This window comes from Penicillium coprophilum, assembly GCF_028826855.1.
Source record: "Penicillium coprophilum strain IBT 35676 chromosome Unknown utg000001l_segment0_segment0, whole genome shotgun sequence".
Classification (NCBI taxonomy): domain Eukaryota; kingdom Fungi; phylum Ascomycota; class Eurotiomycetes; order Eurotiales; family Aspergillaceae; genus Penicillium; species Penicillium coprophilum.
Window position 1 is genome coordinate 134,320 of NW_026622720.1, and position 24,045 is coordinate 158,364.

Here is a 24,045-nt window from a genome sequence, read left to right on the forward strand (position 1 = left end):
ATGAAATCCTCAAAGATCCTGAACAGTGACGGAGTCAGAAAACAAAAAAAGAAGTCTATCGCGTAAGTCCCAGAGAACCCATCCCCGGGTCTATTCGCTAACATATCAAGATGCCGGAGGTGCCACTCACATAAAATAAAATGCACTGGTGGCCAGCCATGTCTCAAATGCCGACAGGCTGGTTGTCCCACAGAATGCCACTATGTCAGTCGAGATCGTCAGGTGAAGGTGCATGAGAGGTATGCTCCACCATGCTTGGCTTGTTCCCGTTGCAAGGCTAAATATTCGACCAGTTATCTTGAGGATTTGGCTGCAGAGAACCAGCGCTTGCGTGATCAACTATCCCAGTCACCTAGATTTCTTACGCCGAGGGAACATCAAGTTCACGATGAAGGTGTTGAAGTATTGTTTGCTCTTTCCGGTGACTCTAACTTACGGCGTTTTTTAGATGTACCCGAACCAGATGCAGATACACATGTTCGGAATCCAATGCTTGGTGAACGGGCATGGTTCCTACCATATGACCCTTCATTACCACCAATCCATGTCTGTGAAGCGGCATGCACAGCATTCGCCACCCGGCTCCGAAAGGTTCTCAGCAAAAGTGAGACCACATCTCACATGCCGCGGACACAATATACGACCGAGGCTACGTTAATGAAAATGCGTAAACCGGCGATTGAATGGCCGAGCCTGCCACAGGCTCGCCTTTTGATTCAGATCGTGTTCAGTCAAGTGACGCGGGTCTACCATTTGGTTCTTCGCAAATCGACCGTTGATCAACTCGAGGATGCCTATCGCAAGGGCACCTTTGACGATCCCGTAATGACGTGTAAGTTCTTTGCTCTATTCGCTCTCGGAGAAGTATATTCGGCACGATCAACCCCAAGCCTTGATTGCAACGTCCCTGGCGCGGCATATTATGTTAGTGCAATCACCATGATACCTATCCTACCGGAACGACCAAGCCTGGCACATATTGAAACCCTTTTACTTTTGGTAAGATACTGACCACATTAATCGGAGGTGACTTGTGTACTCATGACTGCAGTCACTATATTCATTTTTCTTGAACCGACGCCATTCGGCATTCTTGTTGGTTGGCAGTGCTATGCGTTTGGGCTTGACTGTGGGTCTAAATCACAATATTCCAGAAAGCAAGTGTCCAGACCCCGTAGAGCGTGAGCATCGGACCAGACTATGGTGGGCAATTTATGTATTTGACCGAATGTACGGCTCTAAAGTCGGCTGGCCGATTCAAATTTCCGACGCCGACATCTACGTTGAGATGCCATCGAAGGTTCCTGGGGATATCCACGACGATCATGGCTCGGACACCGAATACCTTGTCGCTAGTATTGGGTTGGCCAAGATTACAGGTCAAGTCATTGACCATGTGTATAGCCGAAAGAAGTTTCCAGAGTCTTTCTTGCAGCGCGAGCAAAAGTTGCTCATTTCTCTCAAGGAGTGGTGTGGTGCTCTTCCTCCGCAGATTCGGCTCAACCGCGAGGGCCCCGTCCCGAAGAATGTGATATCACTCCGCCTTCAATTTAACCAGGCAAGTTAAGCGTCTACTCAAGAATCGAGTCTCAGCTAATCAAATGTAGTGCATAATGCTAGCCAGTCGGCCGATCCTTCTGCACACACTGATCCAAGCCACATCCCCAAATACTATTGAAGAGGGCAGTTCCCAGCCAAACATCCGCCAGACCCTGAGAACCCTTAGCGATGCGTGTATTCACGCAGCAAGACATACGCACTCCATGATCCTGGAAGAGTGGACCAACGGGTCGCTCCCAATCTTCGGATATTTCTATGCTCACTATCTTTTTTCCTCGGCCCTGATCATGGTCATTTCCAGTCTAGTGTATCCCGAGAATACTAATGACTTTGCCTTATTCGAGGCAGCTTTCGAAATTCTCCGAGGAATGAGTAGCCACGGGAATCTTGCTGCGACCGAATTTTACGACAACTTGGAATGCGTGAAGCAGTGCTTGGATGGGATGAAAGGAGCAGACGGCGGCCATCTCCAGAGTGATATATCTCGTGTCTTAGAGACCTCGCATGACCCACTTGCTGTGATCGCCCCTAATCAGCTGGGACTCTTGGGGAACCCCACCACCTTTGGTATTCCGGAAGCTACCGTCCCTGCAAATCTCTCAAATGACATGGCATTTCTAGGAGAGAGCATGGAAGAGTTCTTAGCCCAGCCAGGTCTTGATTTCGACTTGCTGGACCCCTCTCTTGCCGACGGTGTATATTCATGGCCAAACCTTTCTCTATGGACCACTTGAAAGCAAATCAGACTTCATAATATAACTCAACCATGGTAGACAGAAATAAGGAAATGTCCATCTTGGAGATCAAATCTATGGAATCAGAGACAATTCGGTATGCGAGAAGATAGGTCCGGGGTGCTCTAGATCGTTTGCAGAAGCATCGGCACGCTTGCAGATGTACTGCATATGCAGTCAGTCTTCAGTCCAAGATTCGGTCTGCTTGCATTCTCTTTGTCCCACCTCAAGATTCATGGTATACAGTGGTTCCAACCGATACCACGTAGAATGTATGGACTTGAGGCTCACTACAGGACCTAGTCAGGGTGATGGTATCTTAGAGATTCAGAGACGGTAATCCTTGCCAGGTTCTACTCCAAATGAACGTATTCTTACAGGTAGCATCTTCTTGATGATTGCAATCAAAGTTAAAAGAAAGGTCGAGGCCTTGAGGCTTGAGTTACATGAGTCAGTCAGTCCATACAGAGTGGATTCCTTGATTCAGTGATGTACCTAATGATACTTGCCAGTTTTATTGTCCCAGGATGCATGCCATATTACTGATCTGGGAATCTTTCCCGGTTAAATGTTTTCCGGCACACCCCGGGAGATATATCCCCATGCTAAGAGAACACTCTGGAGTGAATAAGGATATACAGGCATAAACACAAACTGGCTATATGTGAAGGACAATAATTTGATCCTGAGCATTGGAAGTGCCCGAAACATAATCATTTGCATTATATCAGTATCATTGGGCTCTTCTGCCTAAAGCCGAGGCCCAAATGGATTTAGGAGAATCAAGGCACCCATAAGACATTTCCTAGACAATCCAATATCGACATCATGATCACACCAAGCGATGTTCCAATGAATTCACAGCTTTTTTTGTTCTTTTTCTTTTCTTTTATCTTGGCTGTGTATGGCGCTACATCAGGCTTCAGAGTCACGCAACATCCGTGAGTCATGGGCATGACATACTAGTCACATGTATATTTTAAGAAAAAGAACGACAACATACTGTTAGTTACTTAGTATCAATTAGTATGTAGTTTTACTTGATTTACTTGATTTACTGCTAGTAATATACAATATAGTACAGTCTATCAATTTCATAGAGTCAGTGGGTCTGTGTGCCTGACCGCTCTCTCCACGCCCAACCTCGAATGCTCCTCTTTGAATGCATTTACATGCACTTCTAACATACCCGCATTCATGGCTTCGGATATTCACTGGGGCAAATTGATTAATTCAGACAAGAGCCCAGCCCCACTGCTGGAACAGCTATGTCTAGGGATCGCCCAGTTGATGGTAAGGGTTCTAGACCGTCTTAACACGTGAGAGAGATACTGACTCTTCAGTCCTCCTTTGATTCCAACGGCACCACTGATATCACCCCAGAGAGACTCGCTACCTTTTACCGCAAAGTCGGTGGAAACTATGATCCGTTATTTCTGGAGACCAAAGCACAAGCCCTATCATTCATCTACCAGTCACTAGGATGTTTCCACTGCCTCCAACCCTCCGCCAACCCTTACGAACCCCCATCAATTCCCTCGTTACTTCCAAATGGCTTCGTGCGGTGGCAGACTATACAACTGTTGATGGACCCAGATGAACATTCGGTGTATTTACAAAATGCGGTCAGCCTATGGGATATTGCAGATGCAAATGGCGAGATTCTTCCAAAGACAATCCCCCGAGACGCGTTTCCGTCGGAACCCGACCCAGAGATGTTGGAATGGCATGAAGGGGTGAGTCGTCGATTGGAGCGGGACTATTTAAAAAGACACACGAAGCGTGCTTCGTCGCCAGACTTTGGGACATATCATTACCATTTTAGTGGCAAGGATCCTCTACCTGATGAAGATGATTATTTCTCCCGTCCACGCCGGGCAGCATCAAAGCGTCATAATCATGCAGAGCCCGATCGACCCAGCGAGCATCGCCATCATCGCCGACACCACAGTGGGGAATATCCCGCCTTTGCTGCACGTAGGCCTGGAACAAATCGACCGGGCTTTTCCACCCCTAGAGTTTCATCCCCTCCCCCATGGGGGGAGCGAGAGCATACCTCCCGTTCGAATGGACGAGACCAACCTGGTCGCCATAGCCATCCACTAAGCCCAGGGACAGGTGAGGTCCCAGACGTCTCCGATGTGTCTTCAGATGAACTTGGACGCCACCGCAGGGACCGCGCGAAACCAAATAGGCCAGAGCGACGTCATCTGTCACCTCCCTCTACCAGTAATGCCAGGCGCCATTCCCACGAAGCCTACACCCGTAGACCATTTCGAGATCTCTCGCCCACAAGTCCTAGTCGACAGCGCCACGGGCAAGAAAGCTATCCTTCACGATTTAACAGGTCTGAGCCTTCGCCCAAGGTTTATTCGAGAGAATATCCAAGGGACCATCTGAGAGAGAGGGATCATCCCAGAGATTACCCAAAGGAAAATCCAAAAGACCGTTCTCGAACACGCACAGGGGGTGTTCAATTCCACGAGTTCATGTTTGGCGACCCGGCCCCTGCTCCAGCTGCCCCAGAGCCACCGTTCTACAGGTCATCAACTCCCCCTCCACCAAGAGCGGTACCGAGACATCTGGGAGCTTATGCCGCAGATGACATGAGAAGGGGAAGCTACAGTGGCGGCAGTACGGGTAATAGTCGACCCAGTAGCGGCGGTAGTGGGTCTGAGCGACAGCGCTCATACAGCAGTGCTGGATTTCATCCCCGTTCAACTGGATGGGCGAGCCCCAGGAGCTCCGCTGCAAAGCGATATACCCCGGCGACTGTGCCCGAGTATGACGGATACGTTCCCTCGCGAAGGGTCCCCATTTACGAATGATGTTCACGTGCCACATGCCGATCTAACGAATTTCTTTCTTCCATATCTTCCCATCATTTTGAGCATTTCAGCATTTTTTTTCCATTGGCTCTGTCTAGCTACTGAATCATGTCTCCAGCACTTTCATTCTGCATCTCATTTCTATCACGGGGAGTAGCATTCCACTCTTTCGTTCTGGCGGTCTTCTCTATCTGGCGTTTTGTTTCATCTGGGTTTCTATGTTTCTTTACACAAATCAGATTCATCATTCGAACAGATCTCGGATGGGGGGGGCTCAGATGGATTGGAACACACAAAGACAAACAAACGTGCATCGCGTAGGCCCTATTATCATCTAAAGTCCGTACATCACATTACGTCCAATATACCGGGGATAATATAGTTCTAAAGTCAGATGAGCTATACCGGCTCAGGAAGTGTTCATTGTAACGACTCTGTTAATGACAACAGCAGAACTAGACATATATTCAATCCGACAGCGCTGCTCTCTGGAAAGTAAACCCATACTCGCGCATCACAGCACAGATAGTCTTCTCTTCAAAATTAACCGTAGTGGACGGCGGCATTCCCAGAAGTGTCATATTGCGCTCCGGTGCATACTGCTCAATAACAAACCCCTTCTCAGCTCGCCCAAATAAGAAATTTGAGCGAATATCCTCGCCGAATATCGAAAGAGTACTTGCATACGCAGGACCACGGACTTTCAAGAACTCCCAATCTGGATTTGGGTTTCTCTCCCGAAAGAACGCACCAAATACATCATGGATGAGCTGCGAGTGAAGAATATCTCGATCATCGTAGTACGGATGTACATCTTCCGTCTTGGTATTTAGTGTACCCCACGCGAGCAAGACGTCCGAGGTATGACAGGAAGCGTTATATTCATTATTTGGATAACAGACATCCGGCATATGTGATGTCAGCGCATGGCCGTCCGCTATTTGGACTTCGTATAGAGATGGGAATGCGGATCCTGAGTTGTGAAGAAGATAACCCTGCGGACAATTCCACTGGCTATGCGTTACGGCATCGGAAACTGCGTTCAGGACGGCATTGCGGTCTGAATCATCCACATTGTACGCACCAGATGAGATTATCTTCTGGGCTAGGGTGTCACCGAGGGTGTAATTAAGTAAGGTACTAAACGGGGCCTGAATCGAGCCGAAGGCTCCCATATAGAGACTTGCCTCGTCGCGGACAGTGGTGAACATGGTCGGGACGTGCACAGGGAGATTGCTTTGTTTTAGCAGTTTGTAGAATTGATCATCGATTACGCCAGATCCGGTGTCGTCTACCATCGGCCTGAATGGCTCAGCCGCGGATATCAGCGCTGTATTGTGGTGGAAATGTTTTGCGATGCTGGATGAGAACATCTTGGTAGCGGCCTGGAAAGCGGTTGAATTGTCGAGATACATTGAAGCCGGGACGGAACGAAGGCATTTGAGGAGATTGGCCTCTGAAGCATTTCCGTCACAGCCAACTGCCCTCCCAACTTCAGGGGCAATGTATTTCGAGTAAAGAGCACGAGGGAACCAAGGGAGGTCGAGGTTTGCCGATTGCACCAGCGCCCCGGAGAAGAGACCCTTCGCTGCGGTAGAAGAGAGCAGAGCTACCACACCTTGACCACCAGAGGACTGCCCGAAGACAGTTACATGAGAGGGATCACCTCCGAATGCAGAAATATGCTTTTGTACCCATTTCAAGGCCATGATCTGGTCCTGGGTCCCATAGCTTCCAGTTGTCAGGTTCCCCGTGGACAAAAAGCCTAATGCTCCGACCCGGTAATTAAGGGTGACGATGACCACATCGCTGCGGCTGGCGAAGTTTCCACCATCATAATCCACCATGGCTGCGGTACCTCGCGTGAATGAGCCCCCGTATAGATAAACAGCCACGGGGCGCAGCATGGTGCTCGTTGTGGCACTGTGAGGCAGGAACGGAGTGAAGATGTTCAAGTAAAGGCAGTTCTCAGACATTCCACCGATAGGCACAGTGCTCAAACTTGAAGGAGTCTGGATACATGAGTCTCCCATGCTAGTCGCATCGATGTCCTTCGATCCTGTGTAGGGTTGCGGTGGAGCAAAGCGCAGGTCATCGATCGGGGGACTTGCGAAAGGGACGCCGAGGAAGCGGAAGGAGCGCGCATCTCGATATCCTGTCAAGGTATAATAGTCGGATGTCACGGTCAGCTTTGTGGTTTCCCTTGCGGCACGGTCGAGATCACTTGTCGCCGGCGGAGTTGAGGTACAGAGGGCCGGTAGCTCATCATCGCATTGTTTCTGCACGATCTTACGATGGGAGATCGAGAGGGCAAAACAACACTTGTCATTTTCTTGTTCGGTTGATATCCACAGGTGATCATCGGCTCCTAGCTCTTTCGCAAAGACAAGATAGTTCAGTTCATAATCGAGTTCGGTGTGGTTGTTTCGCCTCGACGACCACGGGAGCAGCTTCTCGCCAATAGCAGTGCATTTTGCAGCAGCATCAACGTAGTTTGAGGGACCGTGTGCTAAAACGGCAGAGGTGCCATTGTTTTGGGGGCCAAGGTTGTTGTAGTGCAATACGCGGAGGGCACCAAGGGATGCAACAAGGGGGTGGCGTTCCTCGGCCAAGCCCTGGCTGAACAGCAAACATGTTGATATCACCAAACTGGACTTCATTTTGCACTGGAGTCTTGATCAGCTAAGATGGGGAGTTCTTGAGTAACACTTTCGTATAATATTGTGATAGAGCACTGCTACAATATCCTAAACCGCATGCGTTCACACATTGGAATCTCCGGGTTTGGTCACACTCAAGTCAGCGAGAAGCGCGATAAGCTGAAGGGAATTCCAGTGACTTTGTGCATCATACATTGTAGACAGTATTTTATTTAGGTATGCTCCAAATGAAGTTTCGTCCCATGTCATACATAGGAAAGTCACCTTCTTTCTGCCCTCTATGGAGCAAAAGGACATTTATATCAGAATATGATACCACTGAGACGGCTGCTAATCTGCACGCATGCAGCCATCCAACCTGGTGACTACATTCGAGAAAGTAAGTAGATCGTGCAGTGAGTTGGAACCTTTAAACACCAGGACTAATGACCCGCAGAATCCCATCCTTGTACTTCCCGAATGTATACTCCATGACTCGACGGAGAGTTCTCAAAAGAGACATCGTATGTTTCACACTTGCGATGCGGGCATCTAGCTCAGCTAAAGGACCCCAGATACGCTCTAGAAAAAGTAGTTAGGCATTGTAACCAAATCACTACAACGTATTAGCGACTACTTCTTCTAAGACACCCGGCCCTTCAAGTCCGACTCCAATATAGAACCCTCTCTTCCCCAACAGCAGTACATCCAACAAGCGGAGGCAGGTCTTCCAAGTTCTTCCGTTGTGCGAAAGCTCACATCAAGAGCCCTGTCATCCATACCCCAATCTGGACTTGCGCTTCTACCAGATTTCCATCGGCGGCTTTGATCTCAACACCAGGGCCCAGAACACGGTTCCCAGTATGCGGATGGGTCATATGGTTAAAATATTTGCCCGGTGTATGAAGTCCCGCCGTTGCATATTGTGCTTCCCAGTCGTACACGGGAAGACCGACAACCAAGTCAACTTTGCGGTTATATACATCTCGGGCTGTGTAGCGAGGTTGGTATTGGGGGTCAATAGACTCTGTTTGGCTGCTATAAATAAGCGAGGAGTAGAGGAACTCGGGATCTTCGTGTCCAAAACATACATGCCCTAACACTCTAACGGCAATTCTGCAATAGCCCCTTCCAATAACGGCATTGCTACTTTGTTCACCCAAGAAATTTCACTGCGTAGTCCAGCAACATATTGGCGTGAAGCATTCGGTATTTTTTGAGCGATGTCTTCATTCTCACCGAACTGAGAATCTTGTGTTAGAGATGCTAGTGGCTGACTTGCAGCGAGGCTTTGCGGATCGGCAGGTTCGTGTATATTGACTCGAGGATTAGCGGCAGAAAATTCAGCTATCACGCGTGACGGATTCAATGAACATGATCGCCCAGCCTGGCTATCTGTGGAGCTTGATGGGACCAGGGAGATGGTATCGTCAGGTAAACAGACGCTTTTCGCAACTTCTTCGGTCCATGACAAGATTTCGGGGTTTGACCCAGCAGACATCAGAGTAAATCAGACAGCATGGGATGTCATAAATTAAATATCTCGCGATAGGTGACAAGACAAGTTATGAGGAATACCTATGGATTTGCACAAACGGACTGATTGTTGTTGGGGTACTGATGTGATTGATCACACCTACAGGTGCTTTCCAAGTTCATCGAGACTTACTCCGTAGAACTCTCTCCGCTAGCTACACTACCTGCACAATAGGGCTCATATAACTGGTTTTCTTGAGGCATGAGCAGGTGAAACGTGATACCACTGGAGCTGTCATATAAATGATATCTTATTAATTGTATGTACTGGATACCATAGACAGAAAATACAGCAGAATGCTTAAAACCTCAACAGAGAGATCATAATGGGCAACTTGAGCATGCACATAGGATATCTCACGAGACAACTGCCAGTTTGCTTCGGACAGGCTTGTTCTCAGCCATGCCAGGTTCTGGGAGACCAGACACATTGACACCCTTCCGGAAAAGAAGACAATGGGTCGAACCACCAAAGTGGAACATCCCAAGTTCATCGCCCTTCTTCACCCGATCGCCCTCCTTGACAGTGATATCACAAGTCGAGACTTCGGCCATACCGACTCCAATAAACGCCACCAGCCCAATGGCTGGCTCATCTGCCTCAATGAAGATAAGTGCCCGGGTCGCAACTGAAGTAATATATCCCTGCGATGTAACCTGACCCGCCATATCAATCTCCTTCTGAGACATACCCGGGTACCCAACACCTTCAAACAGCGGTTCAGAGTAGTAAGTCCCGTCAACAACATAAGCCTTGACAATCTGGCCAGTAACAGGCGCATGCCAACGGTGGTAGCTCAGCGCACTAAGGAATGCCTGGTACACAGTGCCTCCAACAAACTGCGGCGCAAGATCATGATGGTCTAGCATATCAAGCACAGAGTAGGGTTGACCCTTGACCCAGAACTTGTCACGGGCGTGAGCATGGTGTGCAACCCTGAACGGTCTCGACTCGCAGGCGTTGGCAATAACCTTCCCATCCTCGGGATCTTCGACGGGGCGAATGCCCTCTTTGACGCGGCGGGTGAAGAAGTCATCCCATGACTTGTAGCCGTAATTTGGTGCAGAGGGGTCACATTCGAAGATATCATGAAATTGCAAATCGCTCGCAGCCATCGGGCCAACCTTGGCAGCAGCTGTGAGATCCTGAGTTCCCGTCTTCCCGAACCATCCATGAGAGGTATTATTTAGGACGTCGGCAGAAGCGGGAGAGCGCAGGAACTCGCCCCACACGTTCAAGACCTTCTTGAGCATGGCGTTGATCTCGGGATCTAGGAAGGCTGCATACCCACTGGGCGTACCCATGGGCCAGTCGAGGACAGCATTGATCGGCAGACCGACCAGACCCACGCGGTGTGCCTTGTCGGTCCAGGTAGGCGCAGTGGTGAGAAGGTGGTTGAGAACATGCAGGAAATGGCAATAGTCGCGGATTTCGGGGTTGCCTGTTGGGTCGTGGACATATGGCTTCTTCCGTGGGACTTCCTTGAACATCGCAGTCAGAAGCATGTAAATGCGTGTGTTTGATTCAATGAGGCGCTTGAATTCCTCCAGCACTGGGTGGAGGGTTTTGTCCGCGGTCTCGTCGACTTTTCGAATTATTCCTCCCAACCATTCTTTGTGAGTTTGGTGGTCTGCTGGCATCCAATTGCCAGTCCTTTGGAATGTGAGTACTGTGCAGGTATTTATGATAGGATGGATGTCTTACTTGTGAAGGTGGTGTTGACCATTGGCGTCCGTCATCTTGTTTTTGGTCTGAAAAATATAATGGGACTGTGACGCTACTTTTGCCCGTGGTCAGTTATTTATACATTTCTAGAATATCAATTAGAAGGCTTCATAGACATGCATAAGTTACATCAGTATGATGATCTGGGGAAAAAGTAAACCTGAGAACGTTGCACCGTGAGGATATCCGAAAGTCAATGAGGTCATCATGCTGCCCAACCCATGCACAGATTGTAGCTTTTATGATCAGCAAAATAGAACCCCGAATACTATGAGATATTTCTCAAGACAATAATACGATTAGAGTGGATTTGGATATGACAAGAAAAAAAAGAAGAAAAAAAGATAGACATAGCATGTCCTGGTTTCGATCCAGGGTCCTCCGGGTTATGAGCCCGGCGCTCTTCCCCTGAGCTAACATGCTGATTGGTGGAAGAGACCTCGTTTTAGTAAAATATAGCGTCCATCATTATTTCAGTGAATTGGTCTAAATCCGTTATATACGCTTGGCCCGAGATCACAACACAACCTATCGTCAAACTCATCTGAAAGAAGCTTCGGAAGAGACACAGTTTGGACGGTCTCAAGGGTCTTATTGCGAGCTAATAAGAATAATATGTATAAATCAGTTTGGGAGATAAGCCTCAACTTCAATCTCCAAATGAAGGCCTGGCATCACGAGAGAGGCCACATTCACACCCGTCCATGCCGGGCGAGTCTTCTTCAAGTATCTTTGAGCTGCTTTCCCAATACCGTCTCGAAGTCCCTCTGCTGCAACCTCGTAAGTATTGATCTATTGAATGTATGCATCAGCTATGTTCCACGGGGCCATTTGGTATATCAAACCTTATAGACGTATTCCCAAGCATCATCTCCAAGCCCAGCAGCCTTCAGAGCACGCTCAACATGGTCAAACGCAATATCTGCTTCCTCTGCTGGGTCTGTGGGAATAGAACCGTCATCTCGAATTCCGAGTTGTCCTCCGACCAATATGCGACGAGCATTTGCAGGAATTATCACAGCGTGGGAGAGACCGAAATGTTCCGCGGCTTTCTCTCCAGCTCCTGGCCAGTTGTAGAAACTCACACCGTGGGCAGTGAGCTTGGAGCTCGTGTATTCGGAACCGTAATCTTGCGCCATGTCGAAATATATATTGTCGATAAAGACAAGCCAATTCAGTAAAATGGATGCCAAAGTGGTTACGATCGAGTCTCATTCGACTTATGTACTCTCAGCGCAAACAAGAAAAAATCGGATAAATTTGCAATTTGGCATTGAATATCCGTTGTCCACCTAGATCAAGGATTAAAAGCTCATTGGCCCGTTAGTTCTACTGAATACTCTCCACGGAGTATAATGACCGTCGCTCCATTGAACATTTGATTCTGTAGATGCTGCATTCCAAATAAGATTCTAAAGTGGCGTCTGATCAACAAGATGTGAAAGATGCCCTAAGACGTATCTCGAGAAGAGCGCCTTTGTTTGTCGACATAATTCCACATACCCCAAGAAAGCACTCGTCCCAAATTCCGCCTTGCTATTTTACAGAAGCACGAATATGAGTATTTTTCCTCAAGAGAATCCCAAAATGTCTGTCTTGGCTGATACCACCTCGAGCTATCTTACAAGGTAGCAGGAAACCGGCCTCTGTCCAGCAGCTAGTCCACCGACAACTCAACAGAAAGGGTTAAAAGTGCATGTGCTGAGTCTCGGTAATATCGACTCAGGCACATTACGCTCATTGTCCGGAAAATCTGACCCTTTGACTCTATCGCCATGCTTTCTCACTAACCGTCCCGTCGCGATGCATACCGCGAGAAAGGAGCTAATGGAGATAACACCTCACTCGGAGCCCGATCGGATCGGAGTCGGTACGGGAACGGAGGAAATAAGCCGGAACGCCTTTGCGACCCCATCATGCACCCAAATATTATGGTCGGCACCATGTCGCGCGGTATAATGCAAGCATTAAGAAGCCGTTCCACATGACTTACTCTACGGAGTGTAATCTGCGAACTGACCAGGAAACGGAAGTGAAGTTTATCAATGGGGACTGGGTGAAAACAGAAGGGACACTAGTACTACGATTGCTATCAACAAAGAGTTTTATAGAAAACTATTTGAGATCAGGCTTGAGTGAAAATTAGATGCGCGAGCATTGTAATGGGTTCAGTGAGAGACGGTTTGAGCGTATGATTTATACAAGGATGGGACAAGTAACGTGCAATTATATCAAGACTTATTGCATAAATATTAATGGTATTAGATAATACACGTAGCATGAAGTGGTGAATGGAACGAGTCTGGACAATGTGGCCGGGTCAGCCGGCAGTCGACTACAACACAAGCCGCTGGAAACCAAGATTAATCTTACTCCGTACAATCGAAACTTCATACCCCCATGGGACATAGTACGCAAATCGGAATCAAACGGCGGAGTGAACTGACTCGCGGATTGCAGAACCTTTGATAGGGTTGGGGTGATATGAGACCGTCGAGGAAGGTCGCAGAATAGAGGTCCAGACACAGGATGTTATTGGGATTGATTCTACAGATTTATATGGAGCTCCGAGGATTAGCCAGCTAATCACATCATCGGGATCAACGGGGCGAATATCGGTTCTATTGCAATCGGACTCACCGAAAAGTCCACTGGGAAGTGATAGTTCCTGAGTGGATGCTTAGTGCATATACAGCATAACAATATGAACACTTTTAACTTCATGGATAAGGCGAGTTACTAGTGAGTATATTACAGAGTAATCTGTCACTCAACAGTTAGTATTTCCTGAAATCTATCGCCCTATATCTCGGCGCGGATACTCCGAGTGGAAAACGGCATGCCGATGAAATGTGGAACCACTCGCCAATGAGATCAACCCGGCTCGGGAGGTTATTCGGGCCATCGTCGGCGATACATTCAAAGTTTAAATGTCTCAAACGTGAATCCCGTGGTTAACTGTATAATTATATATGCGGCCTAGGCGTGATTCAGATGTTGACAGACGAGGGTGGACAAAAGAGTATAGGGTATAAGGAGCGGGACTTGCATAAAGTCATTGCTACAGTACTTGTCCAGTGATATTGACGATGGCTACATCCAACATAAAGAAAGAAAAACGCTTCGGCCACTAGGAGGTTTGCTCTAATTTTTGCCATATCCACTTACTTGGTATTCCGACTCAATCATTGATCAACAGAATCTTCCTTGGGCTCCATGCCAGCAGCATGATCAATCATTAACAGGAATTCCCCTCCCCCACTCTCCGTATAATCCCGCAGCCGCCAGTTCTTGTGAAGTTCTGGAGTCCGGAGCGTGACGTACAATGGTTGGACTTGGCGAGCAGGAACGCTTAAATATTATAGCGAAGGCGTGACGCCCATTCACTTCATTCTCTCCAGGACTGACTTTCAACCCTTCACCTTCCCTAGTATTCACAATGAAGGCAAATAAAAACCCTCAGCCCGTATCGGCTTCCCATAATGAAAATGTTCCCTCATTTCACACTACCCAAGCCCACGAGGCACGCACGACGAAGGGTCTAATCGTCGGAGGAAAATACCGGGACGAACTTTCAGAAGAGCAGACCCAGCACTACGACAGCAGCTTATTACAAGAGGTCGACGTCGATCTTCCCCTTACAGCTACAAAGCCCAAGCAGCACGATGGGCAAGAATTCATCGTGCTTGACTTCGTGGATGGTGATAAGGAGAACCCATTCAATTGGAGTTCAAGTCGAAAGGCCTTCATCAGTGCTCTTCTTTGCCTCATGACACTTTTCATTGGTCTCGCTACAACAGCGTATAGTTCCGGAATTTCACGCATGGCAGCAGATCTTGGAACATCAGAGGAAATCGGAAAACTTGGTCTCTTCACCTTCAACTTTACGTGTGCACTTGCTCCCCTGTTCCTTGCTCCATTCTGCGAGCTGGCCGGTCGGCGAGTAATTTATGTCGGTGCCTACGTCTGCTTCTGTCTTATGTTTATTGGCCTCGCGTTAGGCAAGAACATTGCCACAATTCTCGTCTGTCGTGCCCTGCTTGGTCTTTTTGGTTGTGTTGGCACAATTCTTGTCGGTGGTACCTTTGGAGATATGTATACACCAGAGCATCGTGCTATCCCTATGGCCTGCTTCGCCTTTATCGCCATCCTCGGTACAGTTGGTGCCCCAATCTACGCCGGCTTCATTGACCAGGCTCTCGGCTGGCGCTGGCTCGAGGGTATCCAGGGTCTAGCAAATATTCCCCTTGGTATTGTTATTGCAATTTGCCTACCCGAAACGCGCGGCAGTGTGTGTCTTAGCAAGCGCGCGAAGAAAATCCGCCAGTCCACCGGCGACGACCGCTTCGTGACCCACAACGATATCGAAGCCCCCGGCCTCAAACACATGTTGCACAACTCCTCTGTCAAGGCCGTGAAAATGCTCTTCACCGAGCCCGTGGTCTTCGCCTTCGGTCTCTGGATCAGCTTTGCCTGGTTCCTGACCTTCCTTTTCCTATCCGTAATCCCAATTACCTTCCAGGAGAAGCGTGGCTGGAATGAAGGAGTCTCAGGGCTTCCTTACATATCCCTCTGCCTCGGAACCACCCTTGGCTTCGGTCTCAACTTCCTGCAAATCCGGAAATACAAATCCCTTACCTCCGACCCAAACACTGAGATCGCACCTGAAGCTCGGTTGTACGGTGCTCTATGCGGAGCCGTCTGGCTTCCGGTCGGATTGTTCATCTACAGCTTCACCCAATACGAGGGTCTCCCTTGGATCGGCCCAGTCATCGGACTGGCCCTCATCACCATCGGTATCTTCTTCATCTTCGAGTCCTGCTACAGTTACACTGCCGATTGCTACGGAGAACACTCTTCCTCTGCGATTGCCGGTCAGGGTTTCATGCGAAACACACTCGGTGCTGTGTCGCCACTATTTGCTTCCCAGTTCTTCCACAACATGGGGAGTCAATATGCTGGATTGCTATTGGCATTAGTGGCAACCATCTTGACATTTATTCCGTTCATTCTGTTCAAGTTTGGTCCTGCACTGCGTGCACGCTCTAAGCTTGCCTCTGCCACTGTGAACGGCACGGACTAAATATTTTGGGTCTTTTTGTGAATTATTTTATGAAGCCAGCCTTGATCGGAAGAATATAGATGTGAATAGAATATAAATATTTAGCCTGCATCAATTTTCGGGGAAAATGAAGCCTTTCATCATGAGATATAGGCCATGTTTTGAAGCGGACCTGGATCGCTATAGACACTTTCGAGTGGTGTGTAGGTGTGATGAGTATAAGAACACAGCACGAGAAGACCGCAAAATCTTTTAGCCATTCTCGTGTTTTAGTGGACATATAAGGTCATATGAGGGAGCGAAAATGAAGAAATGAATGTTCTATGCAAATTAAATAGTAAGAACGCTATAGGTTAACCAGGAATATGGCGATAATTTCCTCGCCTCTTATATCGGTACACTGAATTTGTTCCTTTATTCAGTCAGTTTCTTCTCGGGTAGTATCTACTTTCCTTATGTATCACGTACATTTGTTCTGGATCTAGCCTGGTAAAACAATGCCGAGGGCATTATTTTCCTCGAGTATTTTCGAGCAACCTACATGTTAAATCAGCGATAGACATCTGACTAGGTCCTGAATGTTACGGAATACAGTCTCAGACAGGCATCAAACAACCAATTGCAGAGCCCTGAGATAGGGATCTACATACGTGTTTCCATTCCTAGGAAAAGTCAGTTACCGCATAGCCAACCCGTCAGTTTTTGGGTGCCTGGGAGACAGAAATGATATCAAAAAAAAAGAATAGAGAGACAAAAACATACAACAGCGAGGATTCGCTGGTGGTCACCCACCCAACTACTAACTCACCGGCGTGTGGCTTAAGTACGGCTGAGCGGACGGGAAGCCCTGTTTTCCACACCCTATGGTCGTATGTGCTTGGAATAGGAGCTGAAAGATTTATAGAGTACACACAATTTGCGTTGAGATTCATAGATGAGAGGAATAATAAGATGGTGTTTCAACCTTTGCACATAGAAAAGTCTCTTGCCCAAAGTGTGCTCCTGTTCCCGCCTTCTTCCACTGCCTCCCTCGAAAATCGAGAAGATAGAGGGAGATATCTCAAAGACATATATGTGTAAATAGCAGCTCTGAGGCCACCGAAGGGACTACCGGAAAAGCGTCACAAGGCTGCATTGGCATGATAATATTAGCCCCAACTACCTGAAATGAAAATGAAGAAGAATCATTATGAAAAACCTAATCAGTGTCCATCGACCGATCTATCTTATAGTGTTTTATAAAGCACGGTCATTCGACCCTAGGATCTCAACAGTATTGATAGGTCTTCAAATGGGGTTTCGTTAGGAACATACCATCAGGTATGGACTCAGAGTTAAATTGTAGTAAAGTGTACTCGCTTCCTTGATGAACTTGTCCTCCGTCCAATTTAGCTGTTTGTACGAGTCTGCATATTTCCACTTTTAGCCCCTCCCTATCGCAAAGATGTAGTCCCTGGTTGTGACAAATATATATCTGTAGTGGAAAGAGATTTTCATCCATTTACAACTTCTGAGGATTGAACGAGTCAATGAGCTCATGTTGAGACCGGAGACGATCCAACGCTAATGGATGGACTTATAAGTAGACAAATGTATTACACGCAGCTTATAGCTTTGTGAAAGCAAATATCGCACTGAAAAACTTTACTTCAGTTAATTATATGCTAGACTGAAGAACAAAAAGGATAAGCGCCAGAGAATGACCTTGAGGTGCGAGTGAAGTAGCGGAGTCATGATCACGAAAACTGGACATCTTGTTTCAAGTAAATACAATACCTCCATCCACCACGATCGTTTGGCCGGTCACATAATCTGAATCTTGGCTAGCAAGAAACCCGCCAACCAGACCGGCAACATCCTCTGGAACACTTGTCCGTCCCAAGGCAATGCTTTTGCTGTAAAGTTCTAGGCTCTCTCCTTTGCCACGCCCCTCAATCCTACCCAGGGCTTCGTCGATCTCACTCCACATGGGTGTACCAACAATACCGGGGGCGTAGGCATTGACGGTAATGCTATGGGGGGCCATCTCGGCGGCCATTGCTTGTGTAAGTCCTCGTACTGCAAACTTACTCGCAGAGTATATGCCACACCCAGGAAAAGCTCGAAATGCTGCTATGGAGGCAGCCCCGACAATCTTGTACCTCTTGACTCCGGCCGCAGTCTCAGGATCACCCTGGGCAATCATTTGTCGAGCAGCCTCGGAATAGCAGTTGAACACTCCGCCAAAATTGACAGAAAAGATCCTATCGATATCTTCCTTTGTTGTGTGCAGCACGGGGCTGACAGGAGCAATCCCTGCATTTGCGATCATAAGGGTCAACGGCCCTAATTCAGCGACAGTCTTTGATACCATTGATGCGACAGCATTGGTTGAAGACACATCGGCAGGAATGGCTAGTGCACGGGGAGCTTTTGCCGACGTGTCGCTGCTTCGCGCCATATTGTTTATTTCGTTAACTAGTGCATTGATCTCGGAAGTGGCCCGGTGAACATCGTTGACGCCAACAGAATAACCCTCCCGAGCTAACCGGAGTGCTATAGATCGACCACTTTTTCGAATCTGGTCAGATGTGGACGGGCATACTCTGTGCATGAAGGGGAGTAGGAGGAACATACATTCCACGCGCGGCACCTGTAACAATTGCGGTACGGGCCATGATTGTCGTAAGGTAGCGTTTAACAATTTGATTGCGGGATTAAGAGAGGGATGTTTGTATTGGGTTAATTGCGCAACCTATACGGAGTACTGTTTCATCCCTTGATCTCGGCTTGATGCTTTAATACGAAGATAGAGATGAGGGGTATGCTCGCCGTTGCCTAAGAAACGTGCCAAAAAAAGCAAAAGGTGCTTTCATTTAGTTCAGAAATCCTTGGTATTTTGTCCTTTAATTGCAAGAATACTGCGTCAATCCTTCTGTTTACTACATCTGTAATCACTTACTAAGATCAATTTCGGGTTCAACCAATAGATGTCCAGGCAAGAACTTACGCAAAAATTGACTGAGGTGAACTCGCCAGAATCATCCCGAAAAACTGTATAGCATAAAACGAGTGCCATACGGGCAACTAAGTAAAACTTGGCCTCTAACCGGCTCTTACGTTTTTTACGAAAACTACAGACACTCCCCACAGAGGGTACGCCACCCATAATATGAAGACAATTTCATTTCCACGACATTTCATGGCTCTTCCATGCTTCCTAATTTCAACCTACACACTCCACTTGCGCCTCTTTTTTCTGGATCGAAATTTTTAGTCAGCTTGTATCCTTTTCCCTTGATTCTTTTGTATTGGCTTGCATTGATGATACCGCTGATCTGTACATGACGACGAATCAGAGCCATATAGGCTGGAATATGGCGTACATCAGTCGAGATCCGTCGAGCGGTGAGATCGCAATGGATCTACAGCACAAAAGCTTCATCGGCATAGCCGACCTTTGGCATCTTATGTTGGTTGACTGTCTCGATTTGAAAAGGATCAAGCAGTTAACCGCTACCACGTACGAAGCAACTTACTCCCATGACGGATCGACAAATACTACGAAATCGCCAGTTGTTACTGCTACAGTCGCACAGCCGTTTATCATTAGAGACCCTCGTGTATAGAATGTTGGAAAACACAGCTTCATGGGAATAGTTGATGGCGGGGTCGCTAACATGCACACTCTGGGGCCCAGCCATGGATGACCACGCGGATTAAATTATGAGAAGGCTCTATGCCTATTTGCCGTTTGATATTGATACGGCTTCAAGCACGTTCAGGCCGGGGATGGTTTGTAGTTATACACCTATCTTGTATACCTTCATCAGGAGCGGAATCAACTAGTGCGTAATTCATCCCGGCTGTCTTCCGTCGTGGATTACACAGGGCACTTCCAAATCCATTGGTAGAGAAGCCATGAAACTGCATAGGGCGTATCGCGCTCCCACAACGTATTGAGGACTAAGGGATAGGTGCTTCTGATTACGGCTGTTCTTGCGTATCTACTAATACCCCTTTGACCTACTATATCGGTTGCATTGCCGTCTTCCCCTCACATCCATCTCCATAATTTTCAGGTTTAGTTTTCAGGTTTCAGGAGTCCGGTAAAACTCGAAAACGATAGAATGTAATTCGCACTCTACATGGCTATAGTCGAGGCTCAGATAGAGGCCGAAACAGCTTCCGTTGCAAGCGGGCGCTTACTCCTTGGTGCTAGATGAGTTTGCACTACGGCAACAAAGTTGGGTCAGTGCCTGACTGATCACCGGTATCCACCAGTAGCATTACAAGGAATCATTGGCTACCTACGCGCTGTTGGCTACAAAGAAGCAGGATATACCTTAAGTGTCGCCAATATGTGAAGCCTTACCGGAGCCATTCCGACATGCTATTATTGTTCGGCGTCAAAGTAGTACGAGGATGAGACAGGTATTCCGACTGGCTTTTTGTGATATTGTCATCCATTTCTCACAAAGGCCTTGCCTTCTCAACGCAGCATAATCGTGACCGTTATCTACCTCGCTGACTTGATCAGAGGCATCTGATGATCTCATTGGCTGGCAGCTTGTTTCGCACTAGTCTGTATCAGGAGTAGTCACCCGGGAGTACCGCTCCACGTGATCAAGTTTACCAGCTATGCTTGGGCTCCTTGATCTCCTTCTTCGACAACTATTGACATCACATTCTCTGTCAGCTTACGGGGAGTAACTCTGGAATGAACACTATAAGGCCGTCTATTCCTCCTTTGTCCGCCTTACTTCGCAAGAAATCGTTTCCCATTTCATCTTCGGGGCCACCTTTACCGCCCGGTATACTCGTTGATGAAGAGATCTCACCAGTGTACGACTCTAAGTACTTCTACCCAGCGAAGCCTGGAGAGGTACTCGCCAATCGTTACCAAACCCTAGTTAAGGTTGGATGGGGTGTGTCTTCAACAGTATGGCTCGCGCGTGATTTGCAAGGGTAGCCTTTAATAATTTCTGTTTAATCCGAAGATCTCTCTGTCTCTAACAAATATATAGGGATATCGAAAAGCCAGAGAGCGTCGTGACACTAAAAATCGCTAATAACAATGCGAGTTCCGCTGGTTATGAGCGCGGGGTTGAAGAGCATATTTCCACCGTAGACCTATCACACCGCGGCCGCTCAGTTATCCGAACATCATTAGACTCTTTTCAAGTTAAAGGTCTAGAAGGTTCTTATTCGTGTCTTGTGTATCCGCCTATGAGAGAGCCATTGTCTATATATCAGCGGCGCTTTGACGATAGAAAGATACCACTACCCCTTATTAAAACATATATTTGTGCTCTTCTTACGGGGCTTGATTATCTTCATAAAGAATGCAGGGTAGTTCATACAGGTAAGTCCATCCTCGACCTTACGTTCGGTTGGTGATACTAAGCCTAAACGGCCTAGATCTAAAGCTTGAAAACATCATGGTTTCATTCGAGGATCCTACCGTGCTTGCTGATTTCATGGAATCTGAGCTCGAAAAACCGATGGCCTTCAAGATTGATTCGACGGGACGATCAGTGTATCAGTCCCGTAATGACTTTGGGCCACTTAAAAGCCTAAGAAGTATACCACAGCTTGTCGACTTTGGCTTAGCAACCAGACTGGAGGAAGACGATGACTGGGGTATCTGGCCTATTCAGCCAGACCACTATCGGGCGCCAGAGGTGATATTGGGCAATGGATGGCAAATGCCTGCGGATATTTGGAATCTTGGTGTTCTAGTACGTCCCGCTTTTCTTTAAAGTTGTTATATCCACTAATGCCGGACCAGTTGTGGGATTTGATCGAAGGAAAAGAGCTATTTCGGCATATTTATGATCAAAAAGGTCGCTACGATGCTAAACTACACCTCGCCGAAATGATAGATTTACTCGGTCCACCACCTCCAGAGGTCATACAAAGGTATCAATATATGCGAGAGTACTCGTGGCCGGAACCTGTCAGACGAGAAGACGACAGAGTATGCGAGACTGCGGAGGAGTACTTCTGCGGGCCATTCTTTGACAATAATGGTATCACTAGATTTCCTATCTTCAACGAATTATTCTCAGACTCACGAAACATCTTAGGTCGCTTTCTTTACGAAGACCTGATCCCTGACCGGAAACTACACGACACAGTTTCCTTCCTTGAGGGAGAGGAGAGGGAAGCTTTTCTGGATCTCGCCAAGGGAATGCTTGTCTGGCATCCAGATGCGAGAAGAACAGCAGGCGAACTGGCGGGGCATCCTTTTCTTCAACCAAAACAGACAAGCGCCTGATTTCTGCGAGCGTTTGCTAGCGGAATCACTCAAAATCGTGGTTGACCCCAGTTCGGCGGTTCCATCAAATGATCGGTTGAAGCGTTGATGTAGCTGTCTTTTTAAATGACATCTAATAGAGCCAGTTGGTCTGTTTCTGACCGGAGAGTAATACCATTATGCCTTAAATGTGATCGAAGACATCCAATTGAATCGAATGAATCGAATCCCCAAGGTACCCCCAAAGGGGTATTACACCCGTTGAACATTCGCGCGAGCAACAGAGGAACAGTGTGAGTAAATCAATTAAACCAATGCATTAAAGTCCAAAACCCTCCATAGCAGGCAGCTTCCTAGTTGAACACCATCTCCATCAGTAAAAGGACGGTGTTTATTTTTATTAAATATGATTGGCTTCGGGTCCACAACCTCGCCTGAGATACGTGCATTTCCTAATCCACTGTCGCCGTAAGGTTATCAGCACTAATTTTCCGCCTAGCTGAGTGTCGGGCAAGACACCCAGCAGCTGCATGACCGATTATCTTGGAATTAAGCGAGCGTGCTGACTTAACTCTGAACCGGCATGGCAAGACTCAATGGATATCTCTATCGAATCAACTTAGCAGACATAGACCAGTGTGCGTGTGGACAAGCGAGAGAGACCGTGGAGCACTTCCTATTTCGATTTCAACAATGGACGGCGCATCGGACGGAACTAATACAATGTACCAACGCCCACTGAGGAAATTTATCCTTCTCCCTAGGAGGAAAGTCGCCTTCCGATGATCAGAAGTGGACGCCTAACTTGGAGGCAGACCGAGTCGAGGCCACTTAACCATGCCTAGGCCTCTGCAAAGCCTACAAAGTCCAAAGCCCAACCCAACCCACTAATGGGTTGGGCTTTGGGCCGGGGGTCCCGTTCCATTTATGGGCTTTGCGGAGGCCTAGGAAGAACCCGTCAGTCAGTAGTTCAGGGGCGTGCAGGATACTCAGGTGTAGTATAGTGATGTTCAGGGCATTCAGGTGAACAGGCTGAATGGACTGGAGAGCAGAGCGACAAGAGGGATCTCCCAATGAATCAAAAAAATACAAATGCAAAAACATACAACAGTGAGGATTCGCTGGTGGTCACCCACCCAACTACTAACTCACCGGCGTGTGGCTTAAGTACGGCTGAGCGGACGGGAAGCCCTGTTTTCCACACCCTATGGTCGTATGTGATGGTATACTCCGTGTTGTCATTTAATAACTTGTCTGTTGACGCCCTTGATTCTCGGGCCCGATCACTTTGTTAGCGCCATCTATGTTACTACCTTAATCTCCTTCGAAGTACCTCTGCTAACCGTGATTCTTGAACAGCTCCATCCTTCGCATTCTTTATTATGCGCTCGCTCAGCCAACATCGCGTAAGATCTTCGGCCAACCTTCGGCAGGTAGAATCCGTGTTCGAGCTTGGAAGGCCTCCAGGCGTCAGATATCCGATTGTAAGCTCGCACAGCGTTGCTTCATAGGATTGTAAAAGCACATAATGAAATTTATGAATTTGTATGAACCATGAAAGAGAGGAGAAAGGCAGGAATGTACCATAATGGACGGTAAGGTGATTAGTTAGTCGTTCCGTTACTAAGAGACCGAAGAAGCCTGATAGAACGACATCCATCAGTGGCGGCCCTGTGAAAAATGACCAATGAGATATGGGCGGTGGAGATCTACCTGCAAAAA

General features: G+C 47.6%; 9 protein-coding genes across 9 annotated transcripts; 4 read left to right on the top strand and 5 right to left on the bottom strand.

The window, feature by feature from the left end:
- On the top strand, positions 1-2,294 carry N7500_000050 (Zn(II)2Cys6 transcription factor; the record flags this gene model as incomplete). Its single annotated transcript, XM_056671196.1, has 5 exons — positions 1-62; positions 111-239; positions 294-999; positions 1,052-1,558; positions 1,608-2,294. 5 exons carry the CDS (start codon positions 1-3, stop codon positions 2,292-2,294), a joined length of 2,091 nt encoding a protein of 696 aa, XP_056536769.1.
- A 1,197-nt stretch (positions 2,295-3,491) lies between these two features.
- Positions 3,492-5,122, top strand: N7500_000051 (uncharacterized protein; the record flags this gene model as incomplete). The annotated part of the gene is made up of 2 exons (XM_056671197.1): positions 3,492-3,587; positions 3,638-5,122. The coding sequence occupies 2 exons, from the start codon at positions 3,492-3,494 to the stop codon at positions 5,120-5,122; spliced, it is 1,581 nt and encodes a 526-aa protein (XP_056536770.1).
- A 467-nt stretch (positions 5,123-5,589) lies between these two features.
- Positions 5,590-7,782, bottom strand: N7500_000052 (putative cholinesterase; the record flags this gene model as incomplete). Its single annotated transcript, XM_056671198.1, has 1 exon — positions 5,590-7,782. One exon carries the CDS (start codon positions 7,780-7,782, stop codon positions 5,590-5,592), a length of 2,193 nt encoding a protein of 730 aa, XP_056536771.1.
- A 409-nt stretch (positions 7,783-8,191) lies between these two features.
- Positions 8,192-9,262, bottom strand: N7500_000053 (uncharacterized protein; the record flags this gene model as incomplete). The annotated part of the gene is made up of 4 exons (XM_056671199.1): positions 8,192-8,343; positions 8,413-8,515; positions 8,544-8,799; positions 8,871-9,262. 4 exons carry the CDS (start codon positions 9,260-9,262, stop codon positions 8,192-8,194), a joined length of 903 nt encoding a protein of 300 aa, XP_056536772.1.
- A 392-nt stretch (positions 9,263-9,654) lies between these two features.
- On the bottom strand, positions 9,655-11,037 carry N7500_000054 (uncharacterized protein; the record flags this gene model as incomplete). The annotated part of the gene is made up of 2 exons (XM_056671200.1): positions 9,655-10,951; positions 11,003-11,037. 2 exons carry the CDS (start codon positions 11,035-11,037, stop codon positions 9,655-9,657), a joined length of 1,332 nt encoding a protein of 443 aa, XP_056536773.1.
- Positions 11,038-11,647: 610 nt separating this feature from the next.
- Positions 11,648-12,162, bottom strand: N7500_000055 (YjgF/Yer057p/UK114 family; the record flags this gene model as incomplete). Its single annotated transcript, XM_056671201.1, has 2 exons — positions 11,648-11,815; positions 11,869-12,162. The coding sequence occupies 2 exons, from the start codon at positions 12,160-12,162 to the stop codon at positions 11,648-11,650; spliced, it is 462 nt and encodes a 153-aa protein (XP_056536774.1).
- A 2,300-nt stretch (positions 12,163-14,462) lies between these two features.
- N7500_000056 (MFS transporter) lies at positions 14,463-16,106 on the top strand (the record flags this gene model as incomplete). Its single annotated transcript, XM_056671202.1, has 1 exon — positions 14,463-16,106. One exon carries the CDS (start codon positions 14,463-14,465, stop codon positions 16,104-16,106), a length of 1,644 nt encoding a protein of 547 aa, XP_056536775.1.
- A 1,738-nt stretch (positions 16,107-17,844) lies between these two features.
- On the bottom strand, positions 17,845-18,742 carry N7500_000057 (uncharacterized protein; the record flags this gene model as incomplete). Its single annotated transcript, XM_056671203.1, has 2 exons — positions 17,845-18,634; positions 18,702-18,742. 2 exons carry the CDS (start codon positions 18,740-18,742, stop codon positions 17,845-17,847), a joined length of 831 nt encoding a protein of 276 aa, XP_056536776.1.
- A 2,763-nt stretch (positions 18,743-21,505) lies between these two features.
- N7500_000058 (putative protein kinase) lies at positions 21,506-22,344 on the top strand (the record flags this gene model as incomplete). The annotated part of the gene is made up of 2 exons (XM_056671204.1): positions 21,506-21,805; positions 21,856-22,344. 2 exons carry the CDS (start codon positions 21,506-21,508, stop codon positions 22,342-22,344), a joined length of 789 nt encoding a protein of 262 aa, XP_056536777.1.
- Positions 22,345-24,045: the final 1,701 nt, after the last annotated feature.